At 34.6% G+C, this 21,574-nt stretch overlaps 1 protein-coding gene across 2 annotated transcripts in view; it reads right to left on the bottom strand.

Annotated features, from left to right (window-relative positions):
- Nucleotides 1-3,095: 3,095 nt before the first annotated feature.
- Nucleotides 3,096-21,574, bottom strand: part of LOC119644690 (death-associated protein kinase related) — a 172,879-nt gene continuing 154,400 nt past the window's right edge. Inside the window, exons 1-5 of one of the 2 annotated variants that reach the window (XM_038044381.1) lie at nt 7,322-7,760; nt 6,931-7,143; nt 6,682-6,857; nt 6,279-6,597; nt 3,096-6,122 (exon numbers count right to left, since the gene is read on the bottom strand). In XM_038044381.1, the coding sequence (XP_037900309.1) occupies nt 4,511-6,122; nt 6,279-6,597; nt 6,682-6,857; nt 6,931-7,013 (2,190 nt within the window). In that variant the 5' untranslated portion in view covers nt 7,014-7,143; nt 7,322-7,760 and the 3' untranslated portion in view covers nt 3,096-4,510. Of the gene's footprint in view, nt 6,123-6,278; nt 6,598-6,681; nt 6,858-6,930; nt 7,144-7,321; nt 7,761-21,574 lie in introns of those variants that run through there. The other variant, XM_038044380.1, reaches the window with a different exon arrangement.

Genomic DNA, 21,574 nt, shown 5'->3' with positions numbered 1-21,574 from the left:
ATTGATTAAGCCATGTCTGTCCGTCTATGAGTCTGTACAGTGTGTGATGTGCATTGTTGACATTCTCCTGATCGCAAAACCGAAGATATCAAATTTGTTAGAAACATTGGTACGCAGCAAAACAAAAAGTGAAGGACCTCCGTTCCTCTAACCAAAAATTTGTGGGTTTTTGCTCGTTACTCGACATTTACTTTACGAAAAGCTCGACTATTTGGCGAGCAGGCCCACACAAAGTCACAAGTGATTAAATTTTCTTTTTTTTTTCAGTTTTTCGACGTTTCATGTTTATTAATCGATCATACGGGGCCAACAAGACAGAATGTTTAAATGAAGATATATCATCGATAATTTTTCTCAACAATACCTTCTAGTAAACTAAAAGGTGAAAGATATTTTTTATCCTATTCACTTTTTTATGGCAGTAAAAAAGAGGATGCAAGGGTGATGGGTATGCGAGATTCGGCCCCAGCCGAATAAAACGCCTTCTTTCTTCGATATACACGTGATTTTCGAAATGTATGTGGCTATCGTGTGATATAAGCGATTTCGACTTTATTTTTGGTTTTTTTTTTTAAAGAATTGATTAAAAGGAACCATAACACAGAAATTACACCCGGCTTGGTTAACTCTTGTATGCTATGCGATAGCAAGATGGAAAGAAGATCTGCACATTCAAGACATCGATCATATATCGTATACGTCTGCTGCCAAATTCTTTTCCATCTGATTTGGTAGCACCTAATGGGTAAATGTATAAACGCAAGACCGCATACACACGTTAAATAAAAAAGTAGATGACGAAATACGGATATTGTAGATAATGTTCTTGAACGTGCTCGAAGCTGCTTGCACGGGAAATAACAAATTTCACAATAAACTCTTACAACTATACGTAATAAGCGAGAAATAGTTTTTCACCTGATAATGTTAAGGTATCGCGTTTTTATCAGCGCGCTATGTCTCACCCTAGTCATATATATACTTGAAAATTTCTCCGAAATGTGATGTTATAGGAAGAACGATCATAAAACTGATGCGGCCTAACAATAAAATATAGATATGGGTAATTGCGAAGAAGACGTTCAATCGATTTTTGAAAAAGAACAAAAAATATGCATACTTGCCTCCGATCTGTCCACATTTGACACATTTCATGTGTTACAAACATATCAGAAATCTATCCCTAACAGTGGATACAGTGAACGTTTCTGCTTTTCTTGTGCACCTCTTTCATGCACATTGCGCTTCGAACATAAAAAGATGACGCGTTTCATCAGAATTCTAAAGCTGGGACACGAGCGAGTACAGTAGATTTTTTTAGGTCACAGTACGGATCGCTTACCACTTTGCAATACAATGCAAACGATAAGACACACAATATAAAAAAAAAAAAAAAATTAAAAAAAATTACATTTCGTAAAAGGTTGCCGTGATTTGCAACCACATTAGAGGAAGAAGTTTCAAGATTAACGACTGCAGGAGATATTTATTTAAAATCTAACAAAAATATCATTCAACTGATCTCGAAAGACTAAGTAAAATATCCGGCTAGTAAGAAAATGACTTGATGCGCCGGGCATCAAAGGTTCATCTTAAAATGAATATGAAAATTGCGTGTTGTGTGTTGTAGCAACGATTGTGAATTTTACAAATTTTGGATGCAAACTTGCATTCGATTACAGTCCTTTTACTGCTTTGGTAGCATCAATCGCGATCGAATCGTTTCAAGCCGATTAAATGAAATATCGGATTCGCATAAGCATTTCAAAGGCGTCCCTCCACAATTAACATGCGGAAGGAAGAGCAATTCAATTAATGTCGGCAAATTTTATGCATTAGTTTGTTGTCTGTGTGTGTGTGTGTGTTTTTTTTTTTTTTTTTCCAGAACTTACTGTTCAGCACATTAAGTGATGTGAATCATATCAACAATCATTCGCGTAGATGATATTCACTATTGTAATCAAGGATAATTATGTGTTAAAATTTTTTTGAAAAAAAAAAAAAAAAAAATTCAATTATTGATATAGTAGTAGAGTTCATTTTGCGACACATTTTATATTCTCAGCGTGATTTTGAAGACGACTATTTTGTTTTTCATTTTTTTAATTATTATATTTTTCATTCATTTATGTATTTGCGCTTTTTTTTCTTTTCAAACATTTGTTGCATAGAGCTACATTAACTATGCATTTGAACAGGGATGTGCCTAGGTATTGGAATTCGTTTTCCCTCGAATTTCTTACTAATAAATTTAAAAGTAACTTTTAAAATTATTTTTCTATCTTTAACAACTATATACACAGAAAATTTTATTAATACATTTCCATAGCTTCTCTGCGTATCGTTGTAATTATGTACTGATTATTGTTTTTTTTTTTTTTTTTTTTTTTATAATTTTTTTTATTTTTTTATTTTTATTGATACATTTAAATGAACTATTTTATATATATATATATATATATATATATATATATATATATATAATATATATATAAACAATATATTATTTTACCCTTTAGTGTAAATTCATTTTTTTAAATAGCTATTTAGAAGAAAAGAAGAAAAACATTTTTGTATTTTTATTTTATTTTTAAAAATATAGAAAATACAGAAAATTTACATTACAATAACGAGAATATATTTATTTTATGCATTAACTATAGTTTATAAATTTCGGCTAAACTGCAGTTTTTAAAGGAAATTAAAATATATATATATATAAAAAAAAAAAAAAACAAAAGAAACGCAATTTTAAATATAGACTTCAATTATGTAGGGATAAAAAATATAAAATAAAATGTAAGCAGTTTTCTTATAAGAAGTGATTTTTATAATTTAAATATAAAATAAATTATATGAAGAAAATAATCGATAATAATTAATAGAATTAAAAGAAGTAAAAAAGAAAAAAAGAGAGAAAAGCGATTTAAATATATAAATTAGTTATGTAATGTCAAAGAAGAAGAAAAGAAATGCAGGCCGAATGAAACGAACAGAGACACTGAAAGTTAGCAAAATTAAAAAATCTGTACAATAATATGTTTTTTTTCTTCTTCTTCTTCTTCTTCTTCTTTTTTGTTTGTTAGGCGTATTAAATTAATATTTACGCTAATCACTAATAAAACAAATATAATTTTATTTAATTCAGTTAGTAGTGATGGCGATGATGGTGGCCGCTTTCGAAAAACAATTACTGGTTTTTATTTTACTTTAGTAAGCCAGCTAAAGTAAAAGGTATATAATAATAAACAAAACAAATGTTCTTGTTCTCAGTAGGAAAAGTAACTTAATTTCATTGGAAATTTTACTATAAACTGTTTAACCGCTAACATGGATTCGCTTTGAAGCTTAATAACATATGAGCAATGCATTAGTTCAATAACTTTAAAACCCTTTAAAAATTAGAGACTTATTTTATGTAGATGGAAATAATACTCTCTTATTCCTTCCTTATTATCAGTTTAACATAATGCATATGCATATAAAGAGCTTACTTCGATCGATGCAAGAAAACGGAGATTGCGTTGAAATATTGTTTAAGCTTCAATCTCGAAAAAATAATAAAATTTTACGTTCAAAGTTCTTGATGACACACAACGCGAATGAACGACTGACTGGTCTAGATAGGGCTGGAGACGAAGATTGAAGAAAAAAAAGAAAGTAAAAAGAGAATGAGAAGGCGAGAAATGGAGTAAGAAAGAAAAAAGCGAGAGAAAGAAAGTGTGTGTGTGTGTGTGTGTGTGTGTGTAAGAGAGAGAGAGAGAACGGGAAGGAGAAGACTTCTTTTTCCAACCTTGAAAGTTGTTGAATCTTCAACGTTCCTTACAATAAAGAGTTTCCTTGCTTTTCGCCCTTTCGTTCATTATTCCATTCAACATCCTCGGTGATCATGCACACGCTAGATTTGGCAGCGTAATAATACTCTGTCCCAATGCGGTTTGTCTATTCGTTCTTTCGTTTGTCGTCTTTTATTAAAAATCTTTAAAAACGATACGGAATTTAAGGATACTTGACAGGCTTACTTACATAGACTGAATGCATGCAGAGAGGTTAGGTTTCCGCAAATGTTTATTTTACAGATCACTCGTGCAATACAAAGTTCGATGAAAACAATTTCTAAAACTTCTGGTGCACGCCTGCCAATGTCAAAAAGAAGATTTCAATAGAAAGGTCGCGGATTAAGCCAGAAAATATAAACGTAAATGTTTTAAAAACTTTGCTCGAAATTGCGTATACGAAGTAGGAAAGAAGAGCATATGATCAGGCCTTTTCAACTAAAAATATATTTTTTGTAATATGACGCGATTCTTAGATTTATTTTTTTTTAAACTAATTCTTCATAACTGATGCTACTACTGCTGCCGCCGCCGCCGCCACCACCGCCGCCACTGCAGCATAAAAAATAACTAAAATATTTCGTTTTAATCCGTCGTTTCAGTTTATACTACATGCAACATAGAAAGCGATGAAAGAAACTTTTGGCATTCCTTCGCGCCCTGCTGGCCCTCAGCTAACAAATGATACCTTGGTCTAAACTAAGACCATTTGCAGTAGTGGTAGCGTTCTTTATTATATGATGATGATGATGGTGATGATGATGATGATGGTGATGCGAATGATGTCCATGATGATGTGAATGGTGAGAGTTCAATAGATGATGCGGCTGATGATGATGACTGCTAAAAAGCAAAGTCGACGAAGATGTAACAACACCACCACCACTCGTGGAACTGTTGCTAGATAAACTGTCGTTACTGCTACTGCCGTAGCTACTGCCGTTTAATAGAGATTTACTGCTCCCTTGGCATTTACTATTTAGATGGGTTGTTGAATCTTTAGCATGGACGACAATAGGGGAAGACGAATGCCTGCATCCGGTGGTAGATCCGTTCGCTGTACTGGTTACGATTGTTGTTGTATTATTATTACTACTGTTTCTGTTATTATTCTGGCCGCAAGTTACACAATAGATGCAAGTGGTTTTATAATTGTTGGTACTAGAAGAGGCCGGAATTGAGAGGGGAACCGATGTTGAGGTAATATTTAGTTTCCTTGTAGAGTGTAGAGTGGTGACAGGCTCTGAAGCACGGCGACTATTATTTCCTATGATAATGGCAGAAGATTTCATTGATGTAATTGACGAAGATAGAGTAGAAAGCTGCTGACCGCTGGTAAACTTTGCTTTATTCTTTTCATTTGATGGTTTCAATGTAACTGCGGATGCATTGCTCGTCTTACCACCAGTGGTAGCAAATTCTGGTGGTGCTAATGGCTGATCACCGCCCTCTAATTGAAATTTTTTAACTAAAGCTTTAACCGAGGTGGGCGAATTATCATTATTGGGAGCTTTGCGTATAACTTTAGGTGTAGTAGGTGCATCGGGGAAGAGGGTTTGTGGTGCGATATCGGCAGTATTATGGCTATTGGACGTTTGCCTGGTCTCATCACTATCACTAGTGCTCGAAAGTACAATGTTTGAACTGGCGACAGTGTTATTGGCTGTAGATGGACCAGCTATCACAATTGTGGCAGCCACTGGGGAAGGTTTTTTTGTTTGAGTCGAAACAGTACCGATTTTCTTTGTTGCTAAATATGTGTTTTCCTTATTCGAATCCGACGAATGACGTCTGGCTGGTATATGCAGAATCTGCTGTTGCAAGCGAGTCGCCGTATTTTGTTGATTTTCTGGTTGCACGCTGTATAAAGGTATGGTAGTTGCCCGCGAAGCCGGTACATTATGTGCAGTTGTGTTAATTGACCTTGTATTAGTGACATTTGTTGTTAGCATGGCAGGTTTGTCCAAATTTTCTACCATTGGTTTTGTATGTGAATAACCATTGATGTGATGAACATTTTGACGACTTGCATTATTATTGTCTGAGGAGGAAATGTCATCATCCTCTTCCGAATTGTCAACGCTAATAGCTTGAAGTCGTTGCGTACCATTCTCCACAACATCTTCAGTCACTTCGTCATCACGATCTTCATCCTCTTCATCTTCAGTTTGTTCATCGGTTTCGGCTTTCAACTGCTTGGCCATGTTATTGAAAATGTGTCTATCGATGGAACATTCGTCTTTAAGCCAAATGTGTTCGAGACATCCTGCAGCGGTCATGCGATCACTAATTGAAAAAAAAAAAAAATTTTTAACAAACGGCAAATTAAATAGATTTATTCATATATTTATATATATGCGCCAACAACAAAACAAAATGATTGATTTCAATACAAAAAGAAATGAAAAAGAAAATGTAAATGAAAATAGAAAACGAACGTACTTTGGCTTTATTCGCAATGCTTTACGTATGAAATCAATTGCTGCCGATGAGACGCCTCCAAACAATTTATCCGGAAATGTTAAAGCACATTGGGAAATGTTAAGGAAGGTTTCCTGTTTGGTTTCACCACCGAAAGGTGAAAAACCCGACAGCAATACATAGGCCAATACGCCCACTGACCAGATGTCTGTTAACAGCGACAGCGGCTCATATTGTAACACTTCGGGTGCCACATAATCGGGAGTACCGACAATTTCACGCACATTGGTGCCTTCGGCAATTACACGTGAAATACCAAAATCGCATAATTTAAGGCCGTCTATAAAACGCAACGGAAAGAAAAAAAAAAAAAAAAAGTTTACATTTAAATTAATTCCAAGAATCTTACGATACCGCAATTTACCTTCGATGCGTTCACCCGTTAGCAATATATTTTGTGGTTTTAAATCTAAGTGAGCTATAGAGCGTTTGTGCAAAAATTGTAGTGCCTTAAGTACCTCACGCATACATATGCGTGCCTGAGCTTCACTGAGACATTCTTCATTATCTAACAGAGTTTGCAATTCACCGCCAGTCGCTCTATAAATGCGAAGAAATAGTTTTGTTCGCTTATCACGCCAAACCTTTTCATATTTTTGTGGAATTTACTTACAGTTCTAATAATAGCGCAGTATCCGAACGTGATTCGTGTACAGCATTCAATTTCACAATGTTATCGGCTTCGTTGCAAAGCATTAAAACTGCGATTTCATGTTTGATCTCCTTATCAGATGACTGAGCACGTCGTCGTCGCTTCAAGAATTTCGCGGCAAAATGCACTCCCGAATGCTTGTGTACAGCACGACGAACAGCTGCGAATTTGCCCCTACGGCGGGAGAAAATACAACAAAAAATTATTAAGAAATTCAAAAAGTCGTAAACGAAAAAGGAATCGAATTCTAGTGACTAATCTTTGCTTAAGGCATTTTAAGGAGCGCTTTCGTTAACGCGACGAAGAAATATGAACAATTTTATAAATTCTTAGTCGATATTTCGTTACTCACTCAAAAATGCTTAAAATAATTTGGGTTTTTTAACGGTATTGCCCGTGTACTATACATCATCATCATCATCATTATCATCATCAAACTTCAATTGTCAAGGACTTCGAAAACGAACGAGAGATTAATTAGAGCGTAATCGCTGCTAATGGCCAATTGGACTTTCATCTCCAATTGATCAAACTCTCAAACTTCACTTAGAGTATGTTTAGTCCCAAATTTTTGCGTCAATTGTTGAGGCTCGAACATCTGTTCGCAGGAAGGGCGGAAGGGAGCTTAACAGAGAACATCGTTCTAGATTTTTCAGAAGATTTTTTTTTTTTTTTTTTTGACGGATCTGCGTGACTTTTAAAAAATGATTGTTGCGACAGCAAAGTTTTAAATGGTTAGAAATAGTTATATAGGCATGCGGAGGTACCTGGAGGACCATTAAACGTCATTTCCTCGACAGGTGTTTTTTCAACAACTTCAACCACTTTCGCTATTTTTATTCGAATTTTCGACAATATCTTGAAAAGAATATTCTCTAGCGAATCACTTGGGGTATTTTCGATAAGTTCCTGTAAGCGTTATTTATCAACAAAAAATTGCCTCCATTTAATCGAAAAGCCAATTTTTTCATTCATACACTCGCCGCCGATCACACACAAAGAGCTGTAAGCATATAGATTAAGTGATTTACTGAAACTTTGTTTTGAAAGATCGATTGGTTTTGAACTCTTATCGGGTTGAGTTCAGAAAAATCAGAAAAATCTTTCCCTGAGCCCGCCCACGGTGGCCGAACACTGGTAATTCTAAGATAATTCTAATCGTAATAGCAAAGATATAATATATAGGTCCCTGCAAGTTGTGCGCTCGCGCGTCTGTGTATGCGTGTGGCGAAGGGATTGGTTTGATTCGCACATTTTGAAGTTGAAAAAGTGCATTTTTCTTTTTATTGTTTATCTAATAACGCAAAATATCAAGAATTATTGGCCAAAGTCTCAAACCAAACAGCGCGAAGGTCTTGGAGAAAGCGTATTTTTGGGAACTCCTGCCACTATTTTATCTTCTACAATTACTTCATGCTCAAATTGCTTTCTTCCCACGATATCCCAGAGAGTAATTCATCGATCTGCAATTGCGAAAATTGCTTGCAAAAATGCCAAAAATAGATAGGAGTTTTCAAAAGATCACCTATAAGAGACTTTGTGAAGTAACATTTGGTATAATTATTATCCAGAGCCAATCTAAAAAGTCACTGCATGTAATCTATTAATTGTCATGGTGGTTCGCCATCGAAGCGAATACAAATTTCTTGCACGCTTCTTAATAAGTCTAAGTTCGTGTCAAGTCCAAGTCAAGTTCACTTGTATCGATCCAATGCTCTGCTTAATATTATACCCCTTACTCTTCGCAAATAAAGCTACGTCACTTGGGTGTAATTTCTTGTTGTTGCGATTATCTACCAATACCTACGACATTAAATAAAAAAATAAAAAAAAAAAATAAATTTGAAACGCATTTAACACTAAAAGTGACATTAGTGTTGGTTTATCGCTTGACATTGGGAAAACAACGTTGCCTCTTTTGATACCCTTTTGTGATCAGTATTGCATAATGCTTGTGGGCAGATTCAAGAAAAAAAAAAAAAAAAAAAAAAAAAAAATCAGGCTCTAAAGCGTACATAGTCCTGCCAATGTAATTATTAAAGTGAACCAAAACAAGAAAAACAAACAGATGTAAACTCAATCAAATATCGCGAAATCTTACCATTTATGGTAAAGATTTCATGTTAATCAACCGTTGAACAGCCAAACACAACGTGCCATGCACAATCATGCATATTTCAAAAATAAAGCTTTATATAATGGTTGGTCCAAAGAGAAAATCGAATTAAATTCAATTTTGCTTCTGGGTGAGTCCGTGTGCGTGTGTGTGTATGTGTGTGTGTGTGCGTGTGTGCGTTTGTATGCGCGTTTTTCTATCGCGTTTATCTACTATTTAAGTCGGTCCATGTATGGTCCGACAGAAATCGATGTATGTCGATGTCTCTTACCTGCATATGAGCGCGTTCATGAGCGCAATTTTTTCTTTTAATGGTAAAACATGCTAAAATTAAATAATAAAAAAATCGGAACGTTTGTGTGGGTGGATGTGGACACTTGATTGAGAAGGAATATAAAAGCGTCACCCACACATGTTAAAACATAAAACGATATCGAAAACAAACAAAATTTAGAATAAAACCTTTTTTTTTTTTTTTTTCTTTTTAATTATGAAACGAAAAGTTCACGGCAATCTGCTTAGAGTGTACTCAAGATTTTAATTATACTTAAATTATTTTAACACTTGACTCACACATACCATTGATTCATTTAACAATCGATCTCGAAATATTCCGTTTTTGTTTTTTTTTTTGTTTTTTTCATAAAATTGTTGTCTGTTAAGGCTTCGTACTTGAAGCATCTTTAAGACGAAAATAGTAAAAATTAATTCTACACCTACTTACTGTTTATGTTATATTTACCAAGTTACGTAACTTTACTTAATGTGAAGTTGGCTGGTGTTAATGCTGTAGCTGTAAACACAAACGTCATTAAGCTGCAATCAGCAACACAACCGAGCAACACAACTAGACCTTGTGTCCAATTAGAATTGAAGAACAACTTATATGCATTAATGTATACATTGAAAAGAGATACCAACTTACATAGGCGCATATATATATATATACAAATGTGAATAATACAGTAGTAGAGTACATAGTAATAGTCACACAGTCACCTTAACGTTAAAATGTCATTCATCTTGACTGCTGCATTATTACGTACGTTGTTTCTTTAGTGTTTCTCTATGTGTATAATGTTTTCTATTTATTACAATTTGTATTGTGTGTGTGTGTGTGTGTGTGTGTGTGTGTGCTACTTGCATGTTCTTGTCGAGTCATGTTTTATCAATCATTACTGTCCAACTATACACCCGAGCGCACACAGCCAAGCATTTAAAACCTTTCTTTTACGCTTTTTCTCGTGTCGCATTGTATGCCTCAAGAAGTTACCAACAAGCACCAGTTTGTCTGCCTTGCAATTCCAAAATAAGAAAATAAATAAATAAATAATAATATATATATATATATATATATATATATGCACACATACAAACACGCATACATGTGTAGAATAAAATAAAACATAATTCCATTAGTAGTGTCTGGCGTTTTTAGGCTGCTTCAGCATGCACAGAAACAACCAAACGAACAAATAAGCACACACACACACGTACACACATATGCGCGTGCACGCACGCACATCATATTCTATATAAAATCCCGCCTAGACAACCGGCAGATCGACATTGTTTACAATGTTGCTTCATGAGCAAAAAAAAAAAAAAAATTGTTCTAACAAAGCTTTTAGAAAACGTGCCAAATCTTTTAAGCATCTTTTAAGCCTTAACTAACTGCTTCTGCACATTTTTCCAGTCAACATTGTTATTAAATTCAAGATAATGCTCCAGACATGTATTCAAGGTCTCGCAAGTTAGCTTTCCCTCGATTTGTCTCCATATCTCTCGCTCTCTCTCTCTCTCTCTCTCTCTTCATTATATCATCATCACCGTTATCACTGCACAGTGCATTCTCGTCATTACCACTGTTCTTTCTATTACACTGTAACGTATATTATGTTGACAAACGCAATTTTGCGTGGTCGATATGATAATGTTGGCAACTTTTTAATTAACTAACACTAGCATACACAGAAAATCAATGTCTCTCATCATTAAAAGCATGAAAGCATCAAAGAACCAGCAAACTGTCATGACATGCAATGTACCGGAAACTTATGTATTAATAAAATACACACACACACACTAATGTGTAACGTCATACATGCGCACCATGAATTTAGTTCTTCCTAAATGTTAAGGTGAAGTGAAAATTGCTCTCACTGGAAGAAAACTAAGGCGCTTATACGGTTCATGCTAGCACTACAACTAACTACCAACAACTACTGCTACTACTACTACTGCTACTGCTACTACTACTACTACTACTACTACTACTACTACTACTACTACTACTTCTACTACTATTACTGCTACTATTAATGCTGCTAAATGCATGTACATTTCCTGATATACATATGCCGAGCGGCGTGATCTAGTTTATGCGCACAATTCGTCTCAAATCACTCTGGATTTATTTTTAATGATTAGACCTCTCTCGCGACCGCAAAATTTGTGTTTTTTTTTTTTTTTTTTTTTTTTTTGCGTATGTATATATTATACTGCCCTGTGTTCCGTTAGCAGAGCTTCTAAAGAATTGTGTCGAAAGTATTGGTGCATGTATTTTTTCACCCATGTCCACCCTATACTTTACAGTAGGAAAATGTAGTTCTTTTCCGTTCTTTTAGTCTTTTCAGGATTCAGGTGTGATGGGTATAAAGGATACGGTCACTTACTTGTTTTTTTATCTTTTTAAAGAAATCTATCACGCTCTTATTGAAGATAAATCCCGCACTAATACTAGTCAAGTGGATATTATTTAAGAAGTAAATCTGTATGCTCACCACAGGGGATGTATTAAGATTTATTAAATGTTTGTGACGCTTAAAGTTAAGATGTGCACCGTCAAGGACTTGAATTTCGTAATCTTCTGAGGAAGACGAATTTAAATGCAATAGGAAACGTAAAAGAAAAATTTCTTAAAGTAAATAAAAGGCGCGGAAACCAATTTGACGATGTGCACTATATTCATACACTCTGGCAGGCACGTAATCGACAGACGTGGGCGGCGCATCTTTTCTTCGCCTATCCAAGTGATGTTGTCTTTGAACGCAATTCATTCAATTTCTAAGCAGCCGGCTATTGCGGTGAACCCACAGCAAAAAGATACTTGTGCTGTGATGTGTTACTCGGCACAATTAGCAAATTGAAGTTTATTTTATTTCTGTTTGGATCAATGGTATTGATCATGTTGATTTTAAGTAGAGATGTGCGTATTCAAATGCTGTAATCAAAATGCTTCCATAAGTTAAGCCGATGTACTTGCTTTCTGTTTTTGTCGTTTTTAAATTCTCATGGCCTCATCGAACGAATGATGAAAAAAATTCCAAATTATAGTTAAGTGCTTTTCGAAAATTTCATCGGGAAAAAGTTTTGCAAAGTCTTTGCATTGTCCATAATTTCCATACAGAATTAAGATGTCCGCGCATCTCTTAATTTTCCTTAGTTCAGCATACTTTTGCATACGGGACGCATTAGATGATCAACAAGTAACGAAGTTATATTCGCCGGCTTCCGAATTGTTAGTGTTATGTAGACTTTATGCGGGCCCTGGAGCGCTTTTCTGCGTAAATAATATTGAGTAGGTGTATCCGACTTTTTTTTATATATGCGCAGATGCTGCAGCACCATGCATAGAATATAAATACGAATTTTTATTGTTGTATGTATTGTGGTTTTTAATTAATTCATTTTTTCTTTTTTTTCTTGTTGGAAAGCAGAGGTGGGTCCAGGCCATGTGTTGCTGTTGGCGTGTCCTCTCGTTCGATCTGGCTCAATTTCAATACCAATCTGCGTGTCCGAACTTTCAATCCTTATGCAAAATTTGAACACAGACAGACGGACAGACAGACGGACAGGCCTGAATGGAAACCATGATCAAATGTCACCTGGTAAGAAATCTAGAATTTATTGACCTGATTTGTGACAGACAATATGACTTTCGCAAAATTCGATTCTCTGGGCAGCTCATGTCCTACGTTATCGAAGAGCTGAACCAAGATCGCTCTGCTGGGGAGTTGCAATCGATGGATTTACCTCAAACGTTCTTCATCAACGGCCTTCTACGCGCGGCGAAAAACCGTATTTATTCATTCGCCGACAACAACGACTCAGGTGAGTCGTACGAAGTATACAACAAACGCTGCATAATGAATGACACCCTGTCAATATAACAGAATAGGCTCAAGCTGATACGGGAAATTTTAATGCCACCAAAAAACAGTACAGTCTTTCAACGCATAGAAGAAGTCACGAACAGCTTCTCGACTTTGGTGGTGTCAATGTAGAAAGATAGTACATATGTATTCATTCAGTCAAGGACGAAGATGTAAAAAATACTTCAATGCAGCCGTTATCGTTATTATGCCATTTGCACTATCTATATCCACAGTGGAGTTATAACTCGAAGGTGTGGGATGGTGCCTCCGAATTTTGGTCGGAAATCCTCGACCGCATACAGCGAATTCAAATTTCAAATGTGTGTATAAAGTTTTCGATACTCTCGAGCATCGGCGTAATACGGGCTGTGTTCTGTAGAGATAAAAGACATTTGTCCACCAATTAGGACTTTTAACACGAGTTTGAGGTTTTCGCAGCATTTCAATCCACTCGATTTGAAGTTGCTTGCATAGTCTACGACACACTGCCCGGCTATTGCAACAACCTACCAGCAGCAATCTTTCCCATCGAAATTTACGCAAACATTACACCCTCGTACTTCCTAACAACAGTCGCATCGCATCGAAGCATAAAAAAAAAAAAAAAAAAAAACAAGAAAAGGAGAAACTAGTAGTGAGCACTAAAATATGATCAAAAATTGGGAAATTATTCTTCTATCCATAAAAGTTTATGATAACGGATGATAGAATTGTGAACGAACCCGATGGGTTCTGCGTCTATTTATAGGTACTTATGTATGGTTCGTTGTATGGTGAGCGGCTTGTTAGTGTCGAGCATTTGTACTACTAGTAGTGTTGGGGAGTTGTGCTATTATTGTTGTTGTTGTTTTTGTCGTTTATGCATACGCTTGCTTATTGTTTTGCCGGAAGCATTCAATACTTAATTCGTCGGTTTTATTATGGTGGCACGTACGTACTTTATCAAAGGCGTTGTTGTTGTTGTCGTCATTGTTGTCGCCGTAAAACCGTAACCAGTTTATGATTAAAAAAAAAAAAAAAAAACAAAAATAAATAAAATTCGATGCGTCATTCAATTTCTAGTTGATTTACTGATTACGGCATACCATACTATTCGCGTACACGTATGACCTCTTTAAAAGTATGTAATTAAGAACAGATTGCCAACTTACTTACTTACTTAATTACTTCTGCGACCATTATAAGAACTAGAACGTTTGCAGCTATTAAAAATTTTTATGATTCTTTCTATATTTTATTTTAAATTTATGTATAATTTTGATTGAACATTAAGTGGAGACGAATCTTGGAGGTTCGCCTTCTCAATAATTGTAAAAGTCTTTTAATACCTTATCAGTCGGTCGGTCGGTCGGTCAAGAGTATAGTAAATAATTTGGTAAACATTTGCCATAAACTTTAGTTCGTTAATATCGAGAATAGAATCAAGAATATGATATATGTTCCATGATTTCACAGCTCTTAAAAACAATGCTTTTCTCCCCCGTCTTCCTTGCCGCCGTACCGCAGCAGGACACAATTTCTCATCTAAATCGACTATATATTTTCTAATCGGTGGAAAAAACAAATTCTATCATTCTTATTAAAGTCGAATACATTATTTTGAAGCTGGAGTGAAGTGAGTTTGTCGTTTTTTAACTATCGGTTAGAAATACTAATCTACGATGCATGCGGTTTATCCGCATTATTTACTAGCTTTTAAAAATTGTGTGATCGCGGCACGATTGTGTATTTATAACGTGAACTGAAATCGGCCCAAATCAATTTTCTTATTACTATTTACCTATTTGGATCATGAAAAGAGCTCTACAAATTACATTTTGGTGTTCTATAAAGATTTTGCTTTTGTATGAAGCATTAATGTTAATAGTAGTATGCGATAACTGAGTGTATGGAACGACGAGATTATTTCTAATAAAAATAATTCATATATCAACGTAATTAAGTTGACTTTCGATAGCGCTAAAATTTTAGGTTTTTTAAATGGATTCACAAAATGCAATAACGTATCCTTATCCTTGATTAATGAATTCATTTTATTTAAGTGTTAAACAAGTAAAAAGGCTATAGGTGCGCCGTAGGGCATCATTAATGATCTGCACAATTATTCATGGAAAGACTTTTCAAAACTACAGAGGCTTCATATATGTGTAGCGAAGGAAAAATTTCATTAAGATATCTCAACAACTGCTACATGAGGATTCAGCCTTCGAAAGGAAGGATAGACGGACAAACAGAAAATGATCTTAAATCGATCAGTATGGTAATGAAAGATGGATTTACCTCAAGTTCGTCTTCTTCTTTTTCTCGTTCTTCTTATACACATCTGTACAAAGTCAATATAAGCCTGTGCCATGAGTGGTATAGAGCACGGAAAGGACACATTTTATTGTAATATTGTTCATATAACTTTCATTGTTCGAAGCAAAGTGATGAAAACAATAATAAACATTTTTTTGCTTTTATTAAATAAAAGTTACAAACCAAAACCAATTATTCCGTACATTAATAAAAAAAACCAAGTGCACTGAGAATACATTGAGTGATGATGTGTGTTGATGTAAACCTTTAATTCGCTTTTTTAAAGAGCTGCTGTTGTGTTCAATTCTGTAGTGGGTTTTTTTTTTTTTTTTTTTTTTTTTTTTTTTTTTTTTTTTTTTTTTTGTGTATCTAGCGCAATAGTTAAATAATTTCGAACACACGTTACCCTTGTGCCTCAATCTCTTCTCGTATTTATTCCTGTTAATGCTTTTGTGCCATTCGGAGTGAATTGCATAAAAAATGTTGCATTGTGTTGTTTGGTAATCAACCGGTGGTGGGTGGGTGTGATGGGATACATATGCATTTATGTATTATCCATGAGCTCTTTTTTGTACACCATGTTATCATCATCATCGTCACGAGCATCAACGTACATTCAATTACAAGAAGTGTGGATGATCGGTATCGTATGTACGATAGGTATACTGTGTGCAATATAAAATATATAGGCTAAGGGGAATTTTCGTGATTTATTAAAATTTTGTATTATTTAGTATTTTTTCTTTGTACATAATTGAGTGTAAATTATGAAACTTAGATACACTGAAGATAAGCGAATATACGGACGGAATGAATTTTTTTCGCTTTTTTTTTTTTCCCTGAAGAAATAGATTAGCACGTCGTATGATAACAAAAAAAAAAAAAAAAAAAATTAATTCGAACAAATTCAAATTGAAGAAATCATTTTTAAAAGTGATGGAGATGGCGTACACACATATATATATGTACATATGTACATGTGTATATATATGTACATGTATTTGAAGCGACGTTAACAAACATGATATTTTTTCGCAAAGAGCCTTTCAATAACAGTAACAAGAACACAAATCGAATCTTGATTTCATTTAACTTTTCGCTAAGATAAGTTTTCTTACTATAAAATTATGAGTTGATTATGAGTTCCATTATGAAAGAAATTTCACTTAAGAAAGTGTTGAGAAGTTTCTCTTAAAACAAAAAAATAATTAATTTACTGCAATTCCTATATTGCGTGATTAATATGTACAGCATCTGATGACAAAAGAGGGTCACACAAACAAAAAATTACTTTAGTATCCAGAGAAGATTACACGTCATGAGAAGGAGAAGAAGGTAGTAAGCGGACATTAATTATTGAAAGGGGAAACGCGAAAAGCAGTTAAACAAAGGCTTGATTAATATTATGTTCCTGAATTGAAGGATGATCGTAAAAGTACAAGGTTCAGATCGTCTAGGTGAGCAGGTATAATCGAAAAAAATCCATAGCATGATATCAAACGACCTGAAATTGCTGCAGTAAACATTTCATATCGAAAAATTATAAGCGAAATGATGAGTGCCGTTTTCGCTCATTGTCGTCCAAAACAGCAATCATTCTCACCTGATGTGTAGTTGCACATATAGTGACATTGATTGAACACTGCACATAAACGTTATGTACGTAAGAAACGCAGTGAAATGTGTGAATTGCATTTTGTCAAATGCACCAAAGCGGCCAATAATGTAAATATCATCGAAAAAGCTGACGACCGAATGTGCTCGTAAATGTGGTGGAGAAAAATGTTGCGTTTTCATTTGGACATAAACGTGAGGGAAGGGGAAAATTTATCACGAACGAACATTCATCGCAATCGTATCGTTTATCACATACGCAAAATTTGTAATAAACATAGGCTTGTCTACTGTGCAAAGGATCGGGTGTTATCATATTTACGCTTTACAACGCTTCAGAATTTTCATTTTCTGAAACCTATCAGCTACAATTTGGAAGGTATTTTGCCAAATTGGTAGGGGCGGAGATCGGTTCTTTTTTTTTTTTTTTTAAGGCCATCCAATATGGAAGCAAAGTGAAATGTATAGTAAAAAAATAAAAACAATTTTCTTAAATTTAGCTTACCTTGGTTTATATTTTCGGCCGCCAAACGCATAAGGGACCTCTGAGCAGAAATATGCTTTTGCATAGAATGTATAGAATACCGTATAATTTTTTGTTTCGTTACAACGCAAAAATAATAAAGTATGGAACGGTCGGTCTTGCTCGACTTCTGGTTTGTTTAATTGTGATTCGAAAGGCCAGAGTTGTATCTCGATTTTTGCGAGTTTAAAGACTTTAGTATCAAAGACGCATAGCTATGGGCGAAAAGCGAATTCGAATTTCGCTCTTTAGCATATCATAGTTAATCATATTTTGTCGCGATGTGTATGCCGAGTTAACGTGTTTGCATTATTAAAGTCGATGCTCATACATTTCAATTTTCCACTTTTAAGAATATGTGAAAAAACTATTGATTATTACGAAAATCACCAGATATTTGTCGAGGTTCATTGACAGCAGCACTACCGGAAAGGGATACCGTAATATATTTTGCATTTGAAATTACATTTTTGAAAATTGTAAAAGCATGAAGAAGAAGTTCTGTTCGAATTTGGCCGAAGTTTTTAAGCCCCCAAACGCTACGATCTGCGCTGAAAGTCTTCAATGAGTTGCAACGAACGATTTTGGATTTTTCATCTACACTGCAATGTGTTTCTCTCTGATGATGTGAGGGGACTACACGTAAATTAATGACATATTATAGGAATACTATTAAGAAAGTTGTGAATACGCCTCTTATATCGCCTGAGCATCATTTGCAATGACTGAAATGGTATTTCTATGGAAACTTGACATTAATTGACACTACATGGTTGATTGTACATATGTATAGAGTGGCAGCATTTTTTTAAAATATTTTAAAGCGATTCTTTTCGATCTTAAGAGAGTAATTTTAATAAGGCAAATATCAAGAAAAAGTTTTTAGTTATTCTATAGTGGGCGTATAGAAGGCGTAATTTAGGAAACGGAGAAAATTTGGTGTTTGGAGAAGGGGATCATTGGCTGATTTCGCTCACTAACTGAATTTTCCCCTGAGAGACTGGGGACAAAGTTTTGAATGTCGAATATTCGGACAATCGTGACTGTAGTCGAGAGACACGTATCAATAATAAATATTAATAATTTATTCAAATTATGATTCGCATTTCTACGCGTTGCAAACATTTGATAAAGCTAATATACCCACTACTAAGTGATGGGCATAAAAATACATAAACAGTTGTTTAAGAGTAATTTATGAACGTTGTTGTACATTGTTCGTTTCTCGAAACTCATAAATTTTTGGTTATAAATATTTGTAAAGACATAAAGGAAAAAAAAAAAAAAAAAAAAAAAAAAAATGAATAAATAAATAAAATGTTTACATTACCCTAGAAGTTCAATGAACAGTAAATCGTTGGAATTTACTTTAAATTATAAAAATATTTGTGGATGAAAAAAAAAGAGAGCGTAAAAAAAAAAATAAAATGTTCATAGAAAAAGTTTAAAAGTTGTCGCAGGAATGTGTTGCCGACAAAATTATTTTGTATCTGCATGTGTTGTGTGTACGTTAGCCGCAAACAAATTTCTGTTCTTCGCCTTCGTACTACAATTTTTGTTATATTAAATGCTTTTTCTACATTCCTTCACACGTGCGAACCATTACGCTTCGTTTCATTTGTAAAGTTAGTTTGTCGTTACCTGGTCAAGTTAATTAAGTTATCAAGAGCTTGTAGGCGACTCATGATTGTCAGACTTGGTTACCTACGTTGTTGTGGTGCAACGGCACGCAACGATTTATTTCTCTTAAAAGCATATAACAGTTTACCTGCAAAGAAAGAAGGAAAAAAAAAATCATTACTTTATGAAATAATCTTTACTGGTTTCATAATTACATTTGATAAATGAAATTATTTTCACTAAGGAATTGACGAACGCTAAAACTGTAAATTTAGATCATTGTTGTTGTCATCATAGTTGTCTACGACTTTTATGCGTTATAAAAAACGATAAAAGGGAAAAATATCTATATTAATTTTCTTTTATTAGTCGTAGCGTAGAAAAATTGTCCATTTTGTATATCAACAATTTTTGTATATTCGCCATCATATCTAACAAAAAGAGGCATTTATTTTTTTTAAAATTTCTTTCCTCATTATTTGAAGCTGATCAAATTCAATTCGAATTTTCTTACACTCTCATATCTCATATGCAGCTCTTGAGGTAACGTATCGTAGTTTCTTAAATTTGGCAGTCTTATAATGTATACACTATGTAGTATACGGAAGAGTAGCTCTTAGATTGAAAAGCAATAAAAAAAAATTGTTATTAAAGCTCAGCCGGTGTCTATCATAAAGTTGCTTAAAATCACGTAAATGCTCTTGAATTTACATTGAATCGAAACGTTTACGCTCTATGCGAATGGTTCAATACACAAATGCATTTAACCATCATCATCAACGTCTAGAACGTGCGCAGGCAGCATCCCTTCTATGAAATAGCATCTTATGAGCTGCATTGACGAGTGTTGTGGGATGTATGCAAGAGAACAATGTTTAAGATACCTTCATTTTTACCCCCGGCACCAAGGTCTACGCTTTGCATTTAGACGAAGGTTAAGATATTCACGCATGTTATAAGTCATTTGTATTTTTATGTGTAAAAAAATATTTCGAATTGGTTTTTGTTTAAACTGTACATATACATAATATGACATGTACGAGTAACATCTTTGAATGCAACTTTTCGTGTATATTGACTATTGGGCTTCAAACAAAACAATGATACCGGGCAAGGAATTGAATAACTAGATGTTACTCGCTTCGTGTTACGCGTTAGACGAAAAGGTGAAATTTTAATCAACTGGGATCAATTGTGTGCGGAAGCAGCAACGAACCTACCGGATGTCAATGTTCGCTACAGCGACCAGCAGCAGCGCCCATCCAACAACATAAGAAACTAGAATTTATTACAATCGGAGGGAATGCAAGGCGAAAGTGCTGGTAACACATTGTTGTTAATATAATATATCTGATGGGTAGTTAGATGCGCACAAACATGCATTATAATCATACAGACAGGTTGGTATAGATGGGCAACGCTAATCTCCCTCATTGTAACTTTATATTACCTATGTCCCACACTAGGTGATTGCAATTGTATTAAGCCTGATTTTGCTCCAAACTTATGCTTCCGCATTGCATAATTTAATTGCAGCAATTAACATTTTGCCTATAATAACGGCGCACAATGTGTCCTTTAGCATGGGGATTGGCGCATAGTCTTCTTAAAAAGATCTCTTACTTATCAAATTTTTTTTTTCTTCTTTTTTTTGCAATACCGCTTTTGGCTCACGTCTCATACGACACGTGGGTGAGTAGTAAGTAAATTTGATTCAAATTCAAGGCTGGTTGACGGTTCTCGAGGTCGAAACGTACGTGCGAAACGTGCGTACATCATTCAAGACTTTTTCTCAACTATATCGCTTTCCGCCGATTGATATCGAGAATCGAGAAGACTTTTCTATTCGAGACATAAATATCGTTGTGTGAAAAAACAATATAATAAACGCAAAAATATATATAAAGAAGAAGAACGAGAAATAAGCGAAACAATAATAGGAACAAATTGTATTTAATTTACGCAAGTAGTACAAACAAACGAAAGCAATAAAGTCATTTAATTATGCAAAAAAAAAATGCCAGATAAATAGTAGATTAAATTCATTCAATGAGATATCATCGATTCTGCCTTCTTCCTCTCACTGCATTAAAAGGAAGAAAAGCGTGCTGCAAATTTAGATAACAATAGGACTTCTATAGGGCACCTTATCTAAGTGTCATCTCATTGGTGGTAGTGTCGGAAGTTGCACGAAGAAAAAAAATAAATGATTGAACGGCCTAAGTGTGGAGGAGAAAGACGAGGAGAAATCGAATTCCAGTGAAAATATTTGCCGTA

This window comes from Glossina fuscipes, unplaced genomic scaffold, assembly GCF_014805625.2.
Source record: "Glossina fuscipes isolate IAEA_lab_2018 unplaced genomic scaffold, Yale_Gfus_2 0, whole genome shotgun sequence".
Lineage (NCBI taxonomy): Eukaryota > Metazoa > Arthropoda > Insecta > Diptera > Glossinidae > Glossina > Glossina fuscipes.
Note: the sequence above shows the minus strand (reverse complement) of the source record. Positions and strands in the feature narration are given on the sequence as shown.